At 47.6% G+C, this 22,385-nt stretch overlaps 1 protein-coding gene across 6 annotated transcripts in view; it reads left to right on the top strand.

The window, feature by feature from the left end:
- Nucleotides 1-22,385, top strand: part of RNF214 (ring finger protein 214) — a 58,860-nt gene that overhangs the window by 13,225 nt on the left and 23,250 nt on the right. For all 6 annotated transcript variants that reach the window (XM_044282256.1, XM_044282251.1, XM_044282254.1 and 3 more), the window contains exons 6-8: nucleotides 14,018-14,086; nucleotides 17,673-17,769; nucleotides 20,429-20,517. In XM_044282256.1, coding sequence (XP_044138191.1) covers nucleotides 14,018-14,086; nucleotides 17,673-17,769; nucleotides 20,429-20,517 — 255 coding nt within the window. The remainder of the gene's footprint in view (nucleotides 1-14,017; nucleotides 14,087-17,672; nucleotides 17,770-20,428; nucleotides 20,518-22,385) is intronic.

The raw sequence follows: 22,385 nt of genomic DNA, 5'->3' as shown, positions 1-22,385 counted from the left end.
GCTGTCAATCACTGGTAGGACCACCTTCTCAATTTCAAAGCCTAGAATGAGCAGGAATTTAAATGAATAAAATACAGATTATAGTGAACCATTTCTCATAAAACTATATATAAATCTGTTCAGTGCCTCGCCTCTATAATAAGCTGCCTGCAGATTGCACTGCATTTTCTTGGTGATTGTCATATATAAAATAAAATATGCTCATCCATTTAAAGGGGTTGTGTCATCTCAAGCATTGGTGGCATATCGCTAGGATATGCCCCCAATGTCTGATAAGTGCGGCTCCCACCTCTGGGACACGCACCTATCTCTAGAACTGACCCCCTAAAGTGAATGCCCGCGCTTGTCCAGCCGTCCTCCATTCTTTTCTCTGGGAGTGCTGAAAATAGTCAAACAGCGTGCTTGGCTATTTTCAGAAGTCCCACAGAAATTAATGGGAGGCGCACAGTGCAAGTGCGGCCACCATTCCACTCACTTTTATGGGGCTCACTATTGTCAGCACTCCCATAGAAATTAATAGAGGGCGGCAGCACATGCGGGATCCGCTCTCCTTCACTTTGCAGGCTCCGTTCTAGAGGTAGGTGCGGGTCCCAGAGCGATATGCCACCGATGCCAACCCCTTTAATCTCATGCTTCTTCCAGCGCCGCTGCTCCCCGCTGGGCTTTGTTTGGCTGTGGCAATGACGTTCTGTATACTCCACGTGACCATATTCAGTTCTGATTGGGGAATAATGCAAATCACAAACCCATCACTTGAACATGTAGTCAGATCTGCAGGCAGCATGTTATAGAGCAGGAGGAGATAAAAAGATGGATATATAGGGGCACATTTATTAACCACTTCAACCCCCCTAGCTGAAACCCCCAAAGTTTCTACACGTGCCCAGCCTTAATGAGAACCTTTTATGTTGCATTTGACTTCTGAGCTACAGGCACCGTCTTATAGAGCAGGAGAAGCTGAGCAGATTAAGATAGTTAGATTAAGATTAGGCCACTTTTTACACTCCTGCACTACACTACTTTCACCGTTTATTGCTCGGTCATACAACTTACCACCCAAATGAATTTTACCTCCTTTTCTTCTCATTAATAGAGCTTTCATTTGGTGGTATTTCATTGCAGCTGGCATTTTAACTTTTTTTGTTATTAATCGAAATTTAACGATTTTTTTTGCAAAAAAATGACATTTTTCACTTTCAGCTGTAAAATTTTGCAAAAAAAACGACATCCATATATACATTTTTCGCTAAATTTATTGTTCTACATGTCTTTGATAAAAAAAAAATGTTTGGGCATAAAAAAAAATGGTTTGGGTAAAAGTTATAGCGTTTACAAACTATGGTACAAAAATGTGAATTTCCGCTTTTTGAAGCAGCTCTGACTTTCTGAGCACCTGTCATGTTTCCTGAGGTTCTACAATGCCCAGACAGTAGAAAACCCCCACAAATGACCCCATTTCGGAAAGTAGACACCCTAAGTTATTCGCTGATGGGCATAGTGAGTTCATAGAACTTTTTATTTTTTGTCACAAGTTAGCGGAAAATGATGATTTATTAATATTATTTTTTTTTTTTCTTACAAAGTCTTATTTCTCGTACTTTTTTCCATTGGGGGACACAGACCATGGGTATAGCTTAGAGGTATTAGTAGGAGGGACACTATGCAAATGAAAGAGCTCCTCCTCCTCGGGCTATACCCCCCGACTCCACCAGGAGGAACTCAGTCTTTGCTTAGTGTCTGGTGAAGGAGGTTGACACTCTCTGATTCTACTCCTTTTTGTTATTTTTATTCTAGATGGGGACACAGGTCGGCATGGCGCCTTCCTGGTCCCCCGTGGAGTGCCCGCCGCCGTCTTTGGGACGTTGCCTGGCTGCCTCCATTTCCCCCCAAGAAGATAAGTGGATCCGGGCTCGACCTGTTAGCTCCAGCATCCCACCAGCTGCTGGGACGCCTGCTGCCTACCTTCCTCCAGAGCACTGTTCTCCTGGATTGGAGTCAGAAGTCTGAAGAGGCGCATCCCTGCTGGTCTGGACATCGAGGGAGCATGCTGAGCAGATAAGTATTGCCCAGTCCCTCCCCCTCCCTCTGTGTCTGTTTGTCTGTGGCTACCTGGGTGAGCTTGAAGAAGGATCCTGATGGGGCACTTTCTTCATTTTGGCACTGGAGTACTGGCATCTCTTCTCCTTAAACTGTGGGCTTCAGCGCTTCTCTCGTCGGGCCTTGGCTGCTGCGCTCTCTCAGCGCCCGCCGGCAGGCCGCTCCTCCATGGCCTCGTTAACCCCTGCTGCACCACGTGAGGGGAGTCGTGGTGTTTGTTTAAATCGCGCGCGCGCTTATTTTCTCGCGCGCTTATTTCCGCGCATATTTTCGCGCGCGCGCTTATTTTCGTGCATATTTTCGCACGTGCGCTTATTTCCGCGCATATTTTCGCGCGCGCTTATTTTCGCGCATATTTTTCGTGCGCGCTTGTTTCGCGCGCTTTTTTCGCGCCATAATGACGCGTTCGGGGGGGCGGAGCCTCGGCATGCCGCTCTGACTCTCCTTACACCGGAGACTCTGTTTGCTCACGGCCGTGCAGCTCCTCATCACTCTACTCCGTTTTGTGCCAGGCAAGCTGGTAGCTCAGTGGTAATGCTGCTGCTGCCCCATGTCCAGGCTTTCTGAGTTCAAAGCCCCTTTCAGTCTTCAAAAATTGTTTACATTATTCTAGATGGGGACACAGGTCGGCATGGCGCCTTCCTGGTCCCCCGTGGAATGCCCGCCGCCGTCCTTGGACGCTGCCTGGCTGCCTCCATTGCCCCCCAAAGAAGACAAGTGGATCCGGGCTCGACCTGCAGCTCCGGTATCCCACCAGCTACTGGGTCTCCTGCTGCCACCCTCCACCAGAACACTGCACTCCTGGACAAGGAGTCAGAAGCCTGAAGAGGTGCATCCCTGCTGGTCCTGGAGTCGAGGGAGAAGATCTGCAGGAGCAGATAAGTATTACCTGCATCCCTGCCTTACCCCCTCCTCCACCCCTCCTCCACGTCCCTGGGAGCCTGCGGTCCCCGCTTGGGCATCTGCCATGTCCAGCGCGGCCGCTAAATTGGTCTTAGTCGCCAAGGCAACCATGTCCTTTAATCCTGTGGCGCTAACGACTCCATCTCTCTCAGTGGTCCCCACAGTGGGTGACTGACTACGAAGAGGCAGCGTGAGCGGCAGCATCCCACCTCGGATGTCTCCGTCTCTCCACCCCCCTCACCTCGCCTGTGGCGCTTTCGGACTGCTCTTCCCCCTCCCTAGGGAGAGTAATCCGAAGGGGAATTATCCGGCTCGGACGAGCCAGGTCCTTTTTGGACTATAGGGCATTTTCAAATCCTGTGACGCCAACCACCTCTCTAAGTGGTTTTCCACAGAAGACGCCCGACTACTAACAGGGAGCGTGAGCAGCAGCATCCCTCCTCGGATGGCTCCGGCTCTTCCCCCCCCCCCCCCCTCGTCTAGAGGCGCGTTCGGGCGACTCTCCCCTCCCTTAGGGAGCGCAAGTCTGAAGGAGAATTTCCGGCTCTGATTAGGTCATGGAGCGGGACCCCTCGCCTAAGCTCTCCACCAGGGTGGCTGACTTAGTGGCGACTGTCCGAGACACCTTTCTTCTCCAAGGGGATTCTCCTCCTTCCACTGGTCAGCAGTTCCCCCTTTTTCCGTCCAGGCAGTCGGAGACTACCATGTTCCCGGTCCATGAGGGATTTTTCCGCGGTCATGTCCAGGGCCTGGGGTAGTCTCAATAAGGTTCTCGACCACCCAGCGCATGAATATACTTTCCTTTCCCTGCTGACGGCGAGGAGAGGTGTCTCCTCCCCCTAAGGTGGATCCTCCGGTGGCCGGATTAGCCAATTATATGGCCCTTCCTGTCTTAGTCAGTTCCTCTTTCCAGGATGCTGTAGACAGACGCATAGACTCTCTTCCAGGTCCTTTTTTCGCTGGCAGCGCGTCCCTGTGACCTACCTTTCACTCAGCAGGGGTAGCCAGTGCTCTCTCGGTGTGGTTACAGCACCACCACCAGGAACTGGCGGTACGAGATGCGGCTACTAACACACTGGAGTTGGTTCTCCAGATGTCTCAGGCTTCTAAGATTCTTTGCGAAGCTTCTAGGGACATTGTTTCCCTCTTTGCCCGCAGGTTGGCCATCTCTGTCACTCAGCGCGAAGAGATCTGATTGAAGGTGTGGGACGCTGACGCCTCCACCAAGCGTTCCCTTGCTAATCTCCCCTTTGGGGTTTCCAGACCTTATGGGGATCAGCTGGACGAGTTCATCTCTGCATGCCTTTTGCCGTTTCTCATCTGGTAGGCCGTCGCCTGCTTCCTCCGCCGGGGGTCTCAGGTCGCCCGCAAAGAGGCCTTCCTTTACACCAGCCTTCCCGGCACTAGAGGGCCCAGTCAGCCCGCCCTGCTGCTCCTAGGCCTATCACATGTCCCGATTGCGGAATCCCACCATCGATTCCTGCGCTTCGCCATTAAGGGTCGACACTGTCAGTTTGTCGCCCTTCCTTCGGGTTGGCGACCACCCCGCGGGTCCTTGCCACGGTCCTGGACCGCTCATGGCGCTTCTTCGTACCAGGGGCATTCCTTTGCTGCCCTATCGGGACGATATCCGGATAGAGGCCCCCCTCTCTACCGCAGACCAAGGACAGCGTCCGGATCACTGTTCAGACTCTGGAACGGTTCGGCTGGCTGGTAACTTTCCCAAACTCCTGCCTCTTCCCGTCCCAGAGGCTCTCCTTCCGGAGGATGATTTTGGACACCTCGGCTGCCAAAGTATTCTGCCAGCCTTCAAGTCCTCCCAGATCCAGGGGGCAGTGTCGCATCTGCTGCGCTCCCCGTGCCTCTCCATTCGGGAATACTTGCAGGTCCTGGGTCTTATGGTAGCCTCTTTCGAGGCCTTCCATATGCCCAGTTTCACACTCGCCTGGCGCAACAGGAGATCCTTTACCTTTCAGCGGGTTCGGGCAGCTCTCCCTTGGTGGCTGTTCCCGATGAACCTGAGGTCGGGGAGTTCCTTTCTCGCATTCTCCTGGACGATCGTCACCACCGATGCCAGCATCCTGGGTTGGGGGGGGCGTTTTCCAGTCTCGCACGGTTCAAGGGATTTGGTCGGCGGCAGAGTCTCGCCTTCCAATCAACTTTCTGGAACTGAGGGCGATTTTTTCCGCTCTCTCTCTCCTATTGGACCTCTCTCCTTGCGGGCCTCCCAGTGCGGGTTCAAACGGGCAATGCCGCGGCCGTGGCCTATATCGACCATCAGGGCGGGACCCGCAGCCGGATGGTGATGCAGGAGGTGAAGAGAATTCTGACGTGGGCGGAGACGCACGTTCCGGTGTTGTCAGCAGTTTACATTCCAGGAGTGGACAACTGGACAGCGGACTTTCTAAGCCACAACAAGGTGGATCCAAGCGAGTGGTCTCTGCATCCAGAAGGGTTCGAAGAAATCTGCCACAGATGGGACCGTCCGGATGTGGACTTAATGGCGTCCGGGTTCAACAACAAGATCCCAGTGGTCCTGGCTCGCGCCCGAGATCCGAAGGCGTACGGATGGATGCGCAGGTGTCTCCGTGGCAGGACTTCAGCCTCCTCTGTTTTCCTCTCCTACCAAAGGGTCTACGCCAGTTCGAGGCGGAAGGGAATCCGACCGTTCTCATCACCCCAGAGTGGCCTCGCCGCGCGTGGTTTTTCGGACGTGGCTCGGTTGCTGGCGGACGCCCCATGGCCTCTTCCCGACAGACAGGACCTACTGTCTCAGGGCCCGTTCTTCCACCGGAATTTACGGTCTCTTCGTTTACCGGCATGACTGTTGAAACCGCCATCCTGATGAAGATGGGGTTCTCGGATTCAGTGGTTAGGACCATGATCAGTCCGGGGAAGTCTTCTTCCTCCCGGATTTACTATCGTACCTGGATGGCCTTCCTTTTCTTTTTGTGAGGGTTCGGGGTTCCCTCCCCTTCGTTTTTCCATCTTGATGGTACTGTCTTTTCTTCAGTCTGGGCTTGTGCAGGGACTGTCGCTTAGTTCCCTGTAAGGTCAGGTTTCGGCGCGGGCCGTCAGAAATCCCTTGCTCTTAAGGGTCCGGTGGTGACCTTTCTTCAGGGGGTGGCGCATTCGGTTCCCCGTATGTTCCCCCTTTGTCTCCTTGGGATCTCAATTTGGTTCTGCGCGCTCTGCAGTCGGCCCCCTTCGAGCCTTTGAGGAGGGTCTCTCTGACTGTTCTCATCTGGACTTCCTTGTGACCATAGCTTCTGATACAGCTACATAGCGTAGTGATTAAAGTTCTGGGCTATTATGCAGTGGCTGTGAGTTCACATCCCATCACGAGCTTTTAAGTAAGACTGGTGTCGAAGCTGGCCGCTCTTTCCTGTCAGGAGCCTTTCTGGTTTTCCACCAGGATTAAGTTGTGCTCGGTCCAGTCCCCTTCTTTTTGCCCAGGGTGGTCTCTCCCTTCCACCTTGATGAGGATCTTGTCCTGCCTTCCTTTTGTCCTTCTCCGGCTAACCCCAAGGAACGCACTCTGCATTCCCTGGATGTTGTACGGGTCCTGAAGGTGTATCTCGCGGCTACTGCTTCCGTCCGCCGTTCTTGGCGCTCTGGATCTGCTTGGCTATTTCCGCGGCTTGTCGCGCTTGTGGTGGAGTTCCCCCGGCTAGGATTGTCGCTCACTCCACTAGGGCGGTGGGGGCTTCCTGGGCAAGACGCAATCGTGCCTCTGCGTCTCAGCTGTGTACGGCGGCCACCTGGTCGTCCTTGCATATCTTTGCAAATTTTTGTCAGTTGCATTCACTGGCTTCGGCTGATGCGGCTTTGGCCGCAGGGTTTTGCAGGCTGTGGTTCCTGTTTGACCGTTGGGCGTTCCTCCTGGCGGTGCTGATATTTTTTCCCACCCCATGGACTGCTTTTGGACGTCCCATGGTCTGTGTCCCCCAATGGAAAAAAGTACGAGAAAAGGAGATTTTTTTGAAACTCACCTGTAAAATCTTTTTCTCGTCTTTTCCATTGGGGGACACAGCTCCCACCCATTATTCCTGTTGCAGGAGGGGTCTTTAGTTCAGTTTTTCTGTTTCTGGTTGGACCTTATGGCTTGGTCCGATGGTTTCCATGATTTTTTCTTGCTCCTTCTCCTACTGCTTGTGCAACGCCTGAGTTCCTCCTGGTGGAGTCGGGGGGTATAGCCCGAGGAGGAGGAGCTCTTTCATTTGCATAGTGTCCCTCCTACTAATACCTCTAAGCTATACCCATGGTCTGTGTCCCCCAATGGAAAAGACGAGAAAAAGATTTTACAGGTGAGTTTCAAAAAAATCTCCTTATTCCACTAACTTGTGACAAAAAATAAAAACTTCCATGAACTCACTATGCCCATCACAAAATACCTTGTGGTGTCTTCTTTCCAAAATGGGGTCACTTGTGGGGTAGTTATACTCCGTTGGCATTTTAGGGGCCCATATGCATAAGAAGTAGTTGGCAATCAAAATCTGTAAAAAATGACCGGTGAAATCCGAAAGGTGCACTTTGGAATGTGGGTCCCTTTGCCCACCTAGGCTGCAAAAAAGTGTCACACATGTGGTATCGCCGTACTCAGGAGAAGTTGGGGAATGTGTTTTGGGGTGTCATTTTACATATACCCATGCTGGGTGAGAGAAATATCTTGGCAAAAGACAACTTTTCCCATTTTTTATACAAAGTTGGCATTTGACCAAGATATTTATCTCACCCAGCATGGGTATATGTAAAATGACACCCCAAAACACATTCCCCAACTTCTCCTGAGTACAGTGATACCACATGTTTGACACTTTTTTGCAGCCAAGGTGGGCAAAGGGGCACACATTCCAAAGAGCACCTTTCGGATTTCACAGGCCATTTTTTACACATTTTGATTGCAAACTACTTCGCACACATTAGGGCCCCTAAAATGCCAGGGCAGTATAACTTCCCCACAAGTGACCCCATTTTGGAAAGAAGACACCCCAAGGTATTCCGTGTGGAGCATGGCGAGTTCCTATAATTTTTTATTTTTTGTCGCAAGTTAGTGGAATATGAGACTTTGTAAGGAAAAAAATTAAAAATTAAAAATCATCATTTTCCGCTAACTTGTGACAAAAAATAAAAAATTCTAGGAACTCGCCATGCCCCTCACGGAATACCTTGGGGTGTCTTCTTTCCAAAATGGGGTCACTTGTGGGGTAGTTATACTGCCCTGGCATTTTAGGGGCCCATATGTGTGAGAAGTAGTTTGCAATCAAAATGTGTAAAAAATGGCCTGCGAAATCCGAAAGGTGCTCTTTGGAATGTGTGCCCCTTTGCCCACCTAGGCTGCAAAAAAGTGTCACACATGTGGTATCGCCGTACTCAGGAGAAGTTGGGGAATGTGTTATGGGGTGTCATTTTACATATACCCATGCTGGGTGAGAGAAATATCTTGGCAAAAGACAACTTTTCCCATTTTTTTATACAAAGTTGGCATTTGACCAAGATATTTATCTCCCCCAGCATGGGTATATGTAAAATGACACCCCAAAACACATTCCTCAACTTCTCCTGAGTACGGCGATACCACATGTGTGACACTTTTTTGCAGCCTAGATGCGCAAAGGTGCCCAAATTCCTTTTAGGAGGGCATTTTTAGACATTTGGATCCCAGACTTCTTCTCACGCTTTAGGGCCCCTAAAAAGCCAGGGCAGTATAAATACCCCACATGTGAACCCACTTTGGAAAGAAGACACCCCAAGGTATTCAATGAGGGGCCTGGCGAGTTCATAGAATTATTTTTTTTTTGGCATAAGTTAGCGGAAATTGATTTTTTTGTTTGTTTTTTTTCTCACAAAGTCTCACTTTCCGCTAACTTGGGACAAAAATTTCCAAAATGGGGTCAGTTGTGGGGTGTTTGTACTGCCCTGGCATTTGAGGGTCTCCGCAATCATTACATGTATGGCCAGCATTAGGAGTTTCTGCTATTCTCCTTATATTGAGCATACAGGTAATGAGATTTTTTTTTTCCGTTCAGCCTCTGGGCTGAAAGAAAAAAAATGAACGGCACAGATTTCTTCATTCGCATCGATCAATGTGGATGAAAAAATCTCTGCCCAAAAAAAAAAGGAGGGGAAAGGCGTCTGCCAGGACATAGGAGCTCCGCCCAACATCCATACCCACTTAGCTCGTATGCCCTGGCAAACCAGATTTCTCTATTCACATCAATCAATGTGGATGAATAAATCATTGCTGGGATTTTTTTTATTTTATTTTTTTATATACAAAGTGTTTGCCAAAGCATAGGAACACCGCCTCCTCCTCAGCTCATATGCCTCGGCAAACGTATCTTTTACTGCAGAGGAGAAATCTCGTCTTGCAGCGCCGCATACACCGACTTGCGTGTAATCTGACAGCAGCGCAATGCTTCTGTCAGAATGCACATCAGTGCTGCAGCTAGTCGATCGGTTGGTCCACCTGGAAGGTAAAAAAAAAAAAAGAAAAAACCAGGCCGCAACGCAATAATTTTATTAACTTTGGAACAGAACATATAAACTTTAACTTTTTGAACTGAACATTAACCTTTTTGCTTACTGGTGATTTTTTTTTACCTTTATAGAACAAACCTCTCCTTCCCCATGGGTCAATGTGCAAAGCGCAAATCGGCCAAAGATGTGGCGAAGTGCGTTATGCACTTTGTCCCTGGTGAAAGAAGACGTTTGCAGCAGCTCTGTGTGAATGGGCCCTAATAGCCCTGTGTACCTGTCCTGGTCAGATGTGATCCCTATGCTAAGTGTACCCGTGTGTGGTACTTCCGGAAACACTCCCCTAAGCATAGGGCAGGGTGGTCAGGGCAGTCAGGACAGAAATAGCGGGTGTCACGCCTTATTCCACTCCTGCTACAGACACGACATCTTTTTCGGGGTGACGGTTGGGTTGAGGTACCAGCAACGACATTGGGGAAATGTCGCTCGTGTAGGCGGCTAACTACACTGGTGGATGGGGCCACGGAACCTCCTGGGTACAGGAGGTTCTCGATGATCTCTTCCTGAAATTTGAGGTAGGATCGTGTTCTCCCAGCCTTACTGTAGAGAACAAAACTATTATACAGAGCCAATTGAATCAAATATACAGACACCTTCTTATACCAGCGTCTGGTTCTGCGGGAAACTAAATATGGAGACAACATCTGGTCATTGAAGTCCACCCCTCCCATGTGAAGGTTTTAGTCGTGGACTGAGAGGGGCTTTTCAATGACACGGGTTGCTCGCTCAATTTGTATTGTCGTGTCTGCGTGAATGGAGGAGAGCATGTAAACGTCACACTTGTCTCTCCATTTCACCGCGAGCAGTTCTTGGTTACACAAGGCAGCCCTCTCCCCCTTGCAAGACGGGTGGTAACGAGCCGTTGGGGGAAGCCCGCGCGACTAGTTCGCGCGGTGCCACAGCAGCCAATCTGTTCTAGAAACAAATGCCTGAAGAGGGCCACACTTGTGTAGAAATTGTCCACATAAAGATGGTACCCCTTGCCGAATAAGGGTGACACCAAGTCCCAGACTGTCTTCCCACTGCTCCCCAGGTAGTCAGGGCAACCGACCGGCTCCAGGGTCTGATCTTTCCCCTCATAGACACGAAATTTGTGGGTATAGCCTGTGGCCCTTTCACAGAGCTTATACAATTTGACCCCATACCGGGCGCGCTTGCTTGGGATGTATTGTTTGAAGCCAAGGCGCCTGGTAAAATGTATCAGAGACTCGTCTATGCAGATGTTTTGCTCTGGGGTATACAAATCTGCAAATTTCTGGTTGAAATGGTCTATGAGGGGCCGAATTTTGTGGAGCCGGTCAAAAGCTGGGTGGCCTCTGGGACGGGAGGTGGTGTTGTCGCTAAAGTGCAGGAAACGCAGGATGGCCTCAAAACGTGCCCTGGACATAGCAGCAGAGAACATGGGCATGTGATGAATCGGGTTCGTGGACCAATATGACCGCAATTCATGCTTTTTAGATAGACCCATGTTGAGGAGAAGGCCCAGAAAAATTTTAATTTCGGAAACTTGGACTGGTTTCCACCCGAAAGGCTGGGCATAATAGCTTCCCGGGTTGGCGGATATAAATTGTGTGGCATACCTGTTAGTTTCGGCCACAACTATGTCTAAAAGCTCCGCAGTCAAGAACAGCTCAAAAAATCCCAGGGCCGAACCGATCTGAGCTGTCTCAACCCGAACTCCAAACTGGGCGGTAAAAGGGGGAAATACAGGTGCGGCTGAAGTTGGGGACTGCCAATCAGGGTTTGCCAGCACCTCAGGGATTCTAGGGGGTCTACGGGCCCATCTTTGCGGTGGCTGCGACGGGGTCACTACTGCACGTGCCACTGTACCAGCTTCAACTGCCCTTCTGGTGCTCGCCACTTCACCAGGTTGTACGGCAGTGCTGGTACTAGGTCCAGGAAGGGCTGGGCTGCTGGTGTATGCCTCACCACGTAATCCGACAGCACCAGCCCCACTCTGCTGCTCTTGAAGCGGATCCTGCGCAACCTGTGGTCTAGCGACACGGGCCGGGTACGCCTGGTGCTATCAGGGACCTCAGCCTCCTCGTCCGAACTTTGTGTCAGACTGCCACTGCTTTCTACAGGTTCATATTTTGACCCGCTAGATTCGTCAGATGATGGTTCCCATTCCTCATCTGACTGGATCAGAAGCCTGTAGGCCTCTTCAGAAGAATACCCCCTGGTTTTTTTTTTAGGCAACTAAATTTAGGGGTATTCCCTGAGACTACCCAAGAAAAAAAGCAAGCCTGTCTTACAAATGGGAGGCTAGCGAAGTACCGGAGGCCGCTGCGGTTGCTAAAAAATATCAAAACTGATTTTTTTTTCGCCGCAGCGCGTGTAAAGTGAATGTGCAATGATCACAAAAAAATATTTTTTTGTCACTGCGGTGGGGCGGGCGTGGGTGAACGCACGTGTGGGCGACCGATCAGGCCTGATCGGACAAACACTGCATTTTGGGTGGAGGGCGAACTAAAGTGACACTAATACTATTATAGATCTGACTGTGATCAGTTTTGATCACTTACAGATACTATAAAAGTACAAATGCTGATTAGCGATACGCTAATCAGCGAATAAGTGGGTGCGGTGGGCTGGGCGCTAACTGATCCCTAAACTACCTAACCAAGGGGCCTAAACTATACCTAAAACCTAACGGTCAATACCAGTGAAAAAAAAAAGTGACAGTTTACACTGATCACTTTTTTCCTTTCACTAGTGATTGACAGGGGCGATCAAAGGGTTAATTGGGGTGCAGGGGGTGATCTGGGGCTAGTGTGTGGTGTTTGGTATACTCACTGTGAAGCCTGCTCCTCTGCTGGATCCAACCGACCAAAAGGACCAGCAGAGGAGCAGGGCAGCCATATAACAGATCATATTTACTAATATGATCTGTTATCTGGCCTTTGATTGGATTTTTTAAAAATTGGCTGGCAAGCTGATGATGCGACCCCCCCTTGAAGAAATGCGGGCCGGCTAAGCGCGTCATCTCGCGTCTCGTGAGATGACGCGTATATGCGTCAGTCTGCCTGCAGCTGCCGCCTCCGGATCTGCGTTAGGCAGTCCGGAGGCGGTTAAGACCGACATTTTAGACACTGGTCTTTAGACGCAGGCCTCTCCATGACTTCGGCACATCCACTTCCTAGCTGTCTTACATTTAGACCATTTTCTACGCCTAAGGGCTCATGTACACGAACGTATTTTCTTTCCGTGTTCGTTCCGGTTTTTTTTGCGGACAGTATGTGGAACCATTCATTTCAATGGTTCCATCAAAAAATTAAAAAGTTACTCCATGTGCATTCCGTCTCCGTATCTCCGTTCTGCCCAAAAAATTGAAAATGTCCTATTATTGTCCGCATTACGGACAAGGATAGGGCTATTAGGTGGAAGATGTTCCGTTCCGCAAAATAATACATGCACATGGACGTCATCCGTGTTTTTTGCGGACTGCAAAATACAAATGGTCGTGTGCATCAGCCCTAAAACAGGCAAAGAAAATAGTAAATGAGACGGGCCTACCGGCCAGTTACCCTTCCGCATCCACAATTTTACACCTGGTGTGAGCAGTGCAAAGTCACAGATAGTGGAGGAACTAACCATTGCGCCACCATCTGCGCCTGAAATGCGCCTAATTTAGCTTAGTAAAAGACCCCCATAGTTTTGTGGGAAAAGATTGAGTTCTGGCCTTAGGAGGCTTGTGTGCGGTCTATTTATCATGAGGGGAAATTTTTTAAGTCAGTTTTGCAGGAGTCTGCGTTGCTGTAATTTGTGCCAAATTTATAAACTGTCTTACAATGTTTGATAAATGTGGGGCATCTTTAAAATGAACCTGTCATCAACTTTATGTAGCCCATACTAACGGCAGAATAAAGTAGACAGGTGAGTTGATTTCAGCGGTCTGTCATTTATAAGTTACAAGTAAGTGGTTGCTGAGAACCAACATCATAATCATTACAGACTGGGCCTGGAAAAGAGTCACGGCCACCTGAGAAGAGTCATGGTTATTCATCAAATCCTGCTCTCCTGCCCACCTGCTGATGACTGACAGTCTACTACCTCGTTTTCTCCCTTTCTCAATAGGAGAGAACTGCCAATCATCAGCAGATGGGTGAGAGAGCAGGAGATTATGTATAACCAGGACTCTTCTCAGGTAGATTAGACTCTTCTCAGGGCCTGGGCTGCAATGATTATGATGCTGGTTCTCAGCAACCGCTTCCTTTTAGCTCATGAGTGACACCCCGCTGAAATCAGCATTTCTGTCACTATTTTATGCTGCCTTCAGTGAGGTCAGCAGAAAGTTGATGACAGGTTCCCTTTAAGTCTAACGCTTAGCACTCTTTCTGTGCTTACACTGTTACCTAGTAAGATTGTCACAATCCTGTATTGCGGCATTTTGAAGCCAAATTTCTATAGCGCAGGGTTATTTTACAATTTCTTCTAAATATTTTTTGTAAAGTAATTTAAAAATATTAATTTCTTGCAGCCTTCAGAAAGAGCACAATGAAATTGAGAGGAAAATCACAGATTTACTGGCTGAGCAAGCTGCAGAGAGGTGAGCGATCGCACCAGGGTGAATATTAGACCTGAAATGTGACTGGATTTCTATCACTACTTGGATTTGTATCTCTTGGTTCATCTAAAAAGTAAATCATCTACATGAAGTCACAGCACCATAAACTCCCCCATACATCATTTTTGGAAGAGTATATACATCTTATTGCTTTATCGCAGCTGTAAATTACATATGATCAGCCATAAACATACTGAGAGATGAATTACCCACATATTCCTAGCTGCAGAAAGCTAGAAATAGCTCAGTACAAGCCTATGGCTATTTTTGATGAATATGGGGGGTTCAGCCTGCACAACCCTATGCAGGTGCACATTGCTATTGCGAAATACAGATACAAACGCAAAAACACAAATGCAATTGCACTCTGCAAACCAGCACTCTGCCCTGCCTTTATGCTGGATGTTGAATAAGGCATTGGTGTACATTTTGGCCAAAGCGTAATAAGCCACTCACCACGTCAATGTCGCCTTCATGAGTGGTCCCTAACACTACTTCCTACCTGTTATGGGCCACGAAAGCCACACAAAGTCCAGGGAGCGCAGGTACAGCATGCACGCCAAGCACACTCTGTTTTTAACCCCGTCCGGTGCCATTACAGCTTTCATCGGATCCAGGGATGCAAGTACCAACATGCATGCTGAGCCCACTATATACTTCTCCTGGAGCCAAATGGCTACTGGTAGGTGCTATATAAGCAGACTCAGTTTTATACTGACTTTAAAACCAGCCTCCAGGGCAGACTAACTGGTCAGGTGTGAATGACTGCTTGAAGATCGCCACGCCTCCAATATACAGTACAGACCAAAAGTTTGGACACACCTTCTCATTCAAAGAGTTTTCTTTATTTTCATGACTATGAAAATTGTAGATTTACACTGAAGGCATCCAAACTATGAATTAACACATGTGGAATTATATACATAACAAAACAGTGTGAAACAACTGAAAATATGTCATATTCTAGGTTCTTCAAAGTAGCCCCCTTTTGCTTTGATTACTGCTTTGCACACTCTTGGCATTCTCTTGATGAGCTTCAAGAGGTAGTCACCTGAAATGGTTTTCACTTCACAGGTGTGCCCTGTCAGGTTTAATAAGTGGGATTTCTTGCCTTATAAATGGGGTTGGGACCATCAGTTGCGTTGTGGAGAAGTCAGGTGGATACACAGCTGATAGTCCTACTGAATAGACTGTTAGAATTTGTATTAGGGCAAGAAAAAAGCAGCTAAGTAAAGAAAAACGAGTGGCCATCATTACTTTAAGAAATGAAGGTCAGTCAGTCCGAAAAATTGGGAAAACTTTGAAAGTAACTTTATGCTGGATGTTGAATAAGGCATTGGTGTACATTTTGGCCAAAGCGTAATGGCACCGGACGGGGTTAAAAGCAGAGTGTGCTTGGCGTGCATGCTGTACCTGCGCCCCCTGGACTTTGTGTGGCTTTCGTGGCCCATAACAGGTAGGAACTAGTGTTAGGGACCACTCATGGAGGCGACCTTGACGTGGTGAGTGGCTTATTACGCTTTGGCCAAAATGTACACCAATGCCTTATTCAACAGCCAGCATAAAGGCAGGGCAGAGTGCTGGTTGCAGAGTGCGATTGCATTTGTGTTTTTGCGTTTGTATCTATTTTTGATGAATGCAGTGGCATAGGGCTGAAACGATTATTCGAATAACTCGATTAAATCGAGTCAAAAAATTCATTGATGCAGTTTCCCTGCATCGAGGAATCGTTTACATCACATGATCACGGAGCGGGAGTGAAATTAAGCGTCTCACTCACCGCTTCCGTGTCCTCCGGAGGCCAGAGAGGCAGGACTGAGCCGGCCAGCACAGCTGAAGACCAATGAGGCCACTGTGCGCGGCTGCCGCTGAAGACCAATGAGGACAGAGTAGGAGGAGGAGGGGAGGGTCTGTGGCCACTGCGCCACCAATGAATGTGCCGGCCATATCCCACAGGGTCCCCCTCCCCCCCCCCCCCATCATCGGTGGCAGTGTCAGTTCCGATCGGAGCCCCAGCAGTGTAATGCTGGGGCTCCGATCGGTTACCATGGCAGCCAGGCTGGGGCGAGGGAGGGAGGCAGATCAGAGGCTGGGGAGAGGCAGATCAGAGGCTGGGGGGAGGCAGATCAGAGGCTGGGGGAGAGGCAGATCAGAGGCTGGGGGGGAGAGGCAGATCAGAGGCTGGGGGGGGAGGCAGATCAGAGGCTGGGGGGGAGGCAGATCAGAGGCTGGGGGGGAGGCAGATCAGAGGCTGGGGGGGAGGCAGATCAGAGGCTGGGGGGGAGGCAGATCAGAGGCTGGGGGGGAGGCAGATCAGAGGCTGGGGGGGAGGCAGATCAGAGGCTGGGGGGGAGGCAGATCAGAGGCTGGGGGGGAGGCAGATCAGAGGCTGGGGGGGGAGGCAGATCAGAGGCTGGGGGGGGAGGCAGATCAGAGGCTGGGGGGAGGCAGATCAGAGGCTGGGGGGAGGCAGATGGAGAGAGAGTGGTTAATGGAGGCTGCAAGCACCACCTTGGCATGTATAAAGTTATTGGTTTAGAGAGGGGTTAATGAAGGCACCTCCAAGGTGCTTTCATTAACCTCTTCAAACCAATAACTTTATACATGCCTAATGCCAAGGTGCTTCCATTAACCCCTCCAAACCCAATGGGCATGTATAAAGTTATTGGTTTGGAGGGGTTAATGGAAGCACCTTGGCATTAGGCATGTATAAAGTTATTAACCCCTTCAAACCAATAACTTTATACATACCTAATTACGTACGTTATTTTAAGTAGCTTTTTCTTATTAGATTACTCGATGAATCGAGAAATATAATCGATAGAATACTCGATTACATTAATATTCGTTTACTGCAGCCCTACAGTGGCAGTTCACATGCTTGACCAGCTGGTCCATTTATTTTGGGGATAACCATAGGGTGTGAGGCCCATATTCTTGTGATTGGTGGGGTTCCCAGCATTCGAATCCCCGCTGATCTATTAGTTAGCCCCCATCCTGCGTGGGTAACTTGATGTAACCCGAATACTCTTGTAATATTTTTACTTTGGAGTTGGATCCACTGCATTTCTTCCAACTTTGACTCCACAGCCCTAGTTCTTAAAGTGGGGTTTAGATATTGATGACCTATCCTCAGGATGCTGGAAGCAGAAGGCTCAGTCCACTGTGCAGTTTCTGGTGCCGAGATACTGCATCTCTACTCCTGTGAATGCACAGCCACTACACAGAGGACGGAGCCTTCTGCTTCCGGCTCAGTCTACTGTATAGTTTCCAGGAAACAGCTCATCGTGGGGTGTCGGACCCCCACTGATCTGACATTGATGACTCATCCGGAGGATAGCTCATCAATAGCTGTGTCCCAGAAAACCCCTTTAATAAAGCTGCTTATCATGGCTACAGCATATATTGGTGCAATGGGTACATTTCACTACAAATATCATAACTTATGTCACCTTATGTGCCGTGCTCCACTTATGCCAGCTCAGAGACAATGAGGTATGTAATAAATTGCAATACTGAAAGCTGATTTCTGAATTTATTAATCACATTAATATTTTACTCTTTCCAGGAAAGAATGTGATGCTGAATTGACTGCCCTGAGAAATAAAGACAGTCAAATGAACCAACACATTCTTGAGGAAATGGAGCATGTGACAAAAGCTGAGGTATGGACAAGTATCAGATATGTATTTATATAATGGACCACCGCTTTATGTACAAATACATATACAAATGTAAATTTAAACTGGCCGAAGATATGACAATTGCATCCAGTTACAAGAGATTTCTTATCATCGTTATGAATAAAACTGATTTGAGGGGAATTGTTTGCACAGTGAGAAATCCTTATTCCTTATGTAACCTCAGGATAGGCCATTCGTGTTGATTGGCGGAGGTCTGACACCCAGCACCCCTGTTGATTAGCTATTTAGTTGTAGCTCCGGCAATGGGGCTCCACAGCTCCATGTGTAGTGAACAGAGCTGGTAGCTGTATTACTGTTCTCATTCATTTCAGAGGGCGCAGTAGTGCAGTTACCAGCTCTGTCCATTGCACAATGGATGGATCTGTGCAGTTCCGACAACAGAGCTACAACATTTTAGCTGATTTGAGGGGGAAGGGCCATTGGACCCCGGCTTGTATGATATTGATGGCCTATTTTTCTCACCCTGGACAACCCCTTTAATTTAATTTTTCTTGTCCCAATAGTGGACTATACTGTAAGTAGTGATACTTTGATCGATTCTGGAAATAACTTCAGCACAGAGATGATGTCCAGTTAAAACGCTATCTATATTGTATCCATTATAATGATGCAATACAGGGCAGCAAACAGGTTAACCTACTGGAAGTTATCACTGCTAGTTCCTCTATCCAAGCAGTTCTGTGTACGTGATGCGAAAGGTGAGCTGACAAGCTGATTGTTTAGTACTTTGATCGATTCTATAACACTTTTGAATGTTAAGTGTTCCAAAGCATTATTGCCTGTCAGTTAAGCAAACTATTAGGTTGTGCCTCTACATGTATGCTACAGCTGGCAACAACTGCTATGGCACAAGCACAGTTGCTATGCCTGTGCCATCCATTAGCAGGTTAAGTCGGAAGTAATATAGAAATAAAGATTGTGATTGGGCACATATCTATTGGTTAACGCCTAGCTGATTAGTTAAGGTCTTAATCTCCATGATAATGGTTTTCCCACAGACAGCATTGCTCACCAATCAACAGGACAGTGTCTGATCGATGGGGCGTCTGACTGTTTGGGTCCTCATCAATTACAGGAAAGACGTTCCCATGTGCTGCATTTGAATGGAGCCATGGGCAGTGTGCATGTGTGGCCACTATATCCTCAGCAGTGGGTTCTAAAGACTGCGATAGCTTGGAACTCCATAGGAGGCTGCAATAAATAAAATCCAAATGACCCCCTTTCACAATAATAAAAAATAAAATATATAAAGATTGTTTTGCCACCTTCCCGAAATGCCCATATTATTAAATCTTAAACGCATTTATCCCATATGGTGAATCAAAATGGCCGATTTGCTCTTTTTTTCACCACTTCACCTTCCCAAATAAAATTGAATAAAAAGTGATCAAAAAGTTATACACACTCCGATAAGATATCAATAAAAACGAAAGATCGCCAGCAAAAATTGAGTCCTCAAAACTATAAAAAGTCATGGTGTTCAGAATATGGCGATCCCAAAAAAAACAACATAATAAATAATATATATATATATATATATATATATACATATATATATATATATATATATATATATACACACACTATAAAAATGTGGTATCTTTGTAATCATACTGGCCAGTAAATGAAAGCAACAGATCAGTTTTACCACATGGGGAACGCTGTGAAAACAAAACCTATTTAGCTATTTCTGTTTTTTTCCAATTCTACTCCATTTAGAATTTTCTTTCAAGCTTTTCAATAAATCGTATTAAATGGTGCCATTAGAAAGTTCAACTTGACCCACAAAAAACAAGCTCTCATGGCTATGTGAACAAAAAAATAAAAATGTTTATGGCTCATGGGTGGCAGGGAGTAAAAAAATTAAACCTTAAAATTTCAGGGTTAGGAAGGGGTTAAACGGTTGTCCAAATCTGCGGATTCTGACAACATTCATCTACTCTGTATGGTCAGCTTAAAGGGGTATTCCCAACACATACAATGGGGGCATATTCCTAGAATATTACCCCATTGTCTGATAGGTGCGGGAACGGAGCGGGGGAGAGCTGTGGCTGGAGGACCCCAGATTTCCCAGGGTCCGTCCACCACCAAGCGCTGCTCCCGTAGAAGTGAATGGGAGCGGCCCCTGCTCCCATTCATTTCTATGGGGCCGACGGAAATAGCCAAGCCAGCGCTCGGCTATTTTCGGCGGCCCCATAGAAATGAATGGAGGGCAGCTGCGCATGCGCAGTGCGCCCCTCCATTCATTTCCCTGCTCTGTTCTCATTGTAGGTGCAGGTCCCAGAGGTGGGACCCGCACCTATCAGACAATGGGGTCATGTCCTAGCGATGGCAAAACCTGACTGCGCAGAAGGATGAGACAAGGGAAACTCACTTCTATACATATCAAATGAACCCTTAAAATAATCTTAGCCAGTGTTCAGAAATCCTTAGCGACTGGGGTCAGGTATAACTAATTGGGGCCCTGTGATTATTTGTTATTCTCTGGTGTCCACGTTTTTATGCTTTGAGGTACGGTATATGAAATGTTTTTATAGGGTTCCCCTGATACGTGTGAAAGAGTTCAGCTGGGTGAGATCAGCAAATCTGTTAGCCTGACTTGTAGTCATTTCCACCATAGGTCAGGTCCCTGGAGAGTCGGAGAGACCTGTTACTCATCTCATTAGAGGAGGCAGAAAAGGAAGCAGAAGTCACTCTTTCCTACCTAAGGTATGAAAGGCCTACAATAAAGCAAAGATCTAGCTGTACTTTGTGTCTGTATGATTTCTAGTTGTTTTTTTTTTTTCACTCTGCTTTTTAGTTTAAAGGGGTTATCCGGGTTCAGAGCTGAACCCGGACATATACCCATTTTCACCCAGGCAAGCCCCCCTGACAAGAGCATCTGATCATTTCATGCTCCGATGCTCTCCTTTGCCCTGCGCTGGAAAATGCATTTTCAGGAGTGCCGGTGACGTACCGGGCTCTCCTTAGGGCTGCCAGGTGGAGGTTTCCGCACAGCAGTAAGCCGGGTGACTGCATCGGCATTGATGGGCGGGCTTTAGCATTTTACAGGCTAGGGCAGCGCTAAAGCCAGCCCATCAGAGCCGGTGACATCACCAAATACACTGCTGGGCGGAAGCTTCTGCCCAGCAGTGTATTATTATAAGTAAATATGCGCCCTTTCCCTGCGCATATTTACTTACAATAATCAGAGGGGCTGCCTAGGTGAAAATTTGGACAACCCCTTTAAAGGGCATCTGTCAGCAGTTTTGTACATATGACACTGGCTGACCTGTTACATATGCACTTGGCAGCTGAAGGCATCTGGTCCCATGTTTATATGTGCTGTTACACCTAGAGGCTCTGCTCTCTCTGCAATTTTCACTCGTTCTGCACTTGATTGACACGACCAGGCAGTGAAAACGTGACTACACCTGAGCCTGTCAATCAAAGTAGAGAACATTTGCAGAGAAAGCAGAGCCTCTAGGTGTAATGGCAATGCCCCCGTTGCTCCTACAGGCTCATTAGCATTTATTGAATCATTTTTCTCAGCAATGCGGGCACATATGAACATGAATCGTATATGTATAGTAGCTCACCCCTCCTGATATCATGAACAGGTGCTCACACTAAAGTGTGGTTCACCCCAACCACATAAGAATTATAAAAGAATGTGTGATATAGTGGACATTCAATATCTGCAGTTACACATAGGGTACAACACATTTATTAAATGACATTACATAACATTTAAATACGACTCTATAAAATCACATAAAATTTTGCAGTATTGGAAAATGACAATTATTATAAATATAAATTGATAAAATGAGAATTCATATCCTGTGTTGGAAATTCATAAATCAAATATCCATGTGCTCTCCTAAAAGATCCTTTAAGATATTTTCACACCAACTAGTGGTATGTGAACGGTATTAAATTATTAATAAAATCCGTCTGATGCCAATGTTCAATGTGCTGTGTCCAAGTTATTCCTGGTACAGATTATCGGGGTGGTATTAGTAAATCAGGGATTAGTTGAATGCAGTATACCAATCGTACTTACTGCTAGTAGTCCGGTCTTTTTCTATTCCTGACTGTAATAGCGTTCCACTACAGATCAGGTCACTCACCCTTCTTCTTTTACCCGATAGCGTGTATGGGTCTGCGGCTCGTCCTGGTCTCGATTACCGCGTTGTTTGGTGGCGTTCTTCCCGGTTCTGTTCAGCGTCCCACGTGTTGAGTAACCCATGTGATCGGAGCTTGGAAGACTTCCACGTGATCTGTGCTCTGTTCCGGAGGTGGTACCAACCTCTGTACGGACAATTACTCACAGATATTCCATGCAGTTTTTTCAAGCAGTTTTTGCACAACACTGCCGGTGGTTTAAGGTGCTGTACAGTGTCTTCTTAATGCCGGGATCTCATCCGCTATCGCTATACGCGTTTCGGGGTTACGTACCCCTTCATCAGTAGCTGGTTTATGAGATCCTCCTTACTTCCTTATATACTCATATAGGTTCCACCCCTTATTCTGAATAAAGTTCTTTATAAAATCTGGTTCGGAGCTTGTAAGATTTTGGGTTAGTTTACTTCATT

The sequence above is a fragment of the Bufo gargarizans genome, chromosome 2 (genome assembly GCF_014858855.1).
Source record: "Bufo gargarizans isolate SCDJY-AF-19 chromosome 2, ASM1485885v1, whole genome shotgun sequence".
Lineage (NCBI taxonomy): Eukaryota > Metazoa > Chordata > Amphibia > Anura > Bufonidae > Bufo > Bufo gargarizans.
This window is presented reverse-complemented; position numbering and strand designations above follow the sequence as displayed.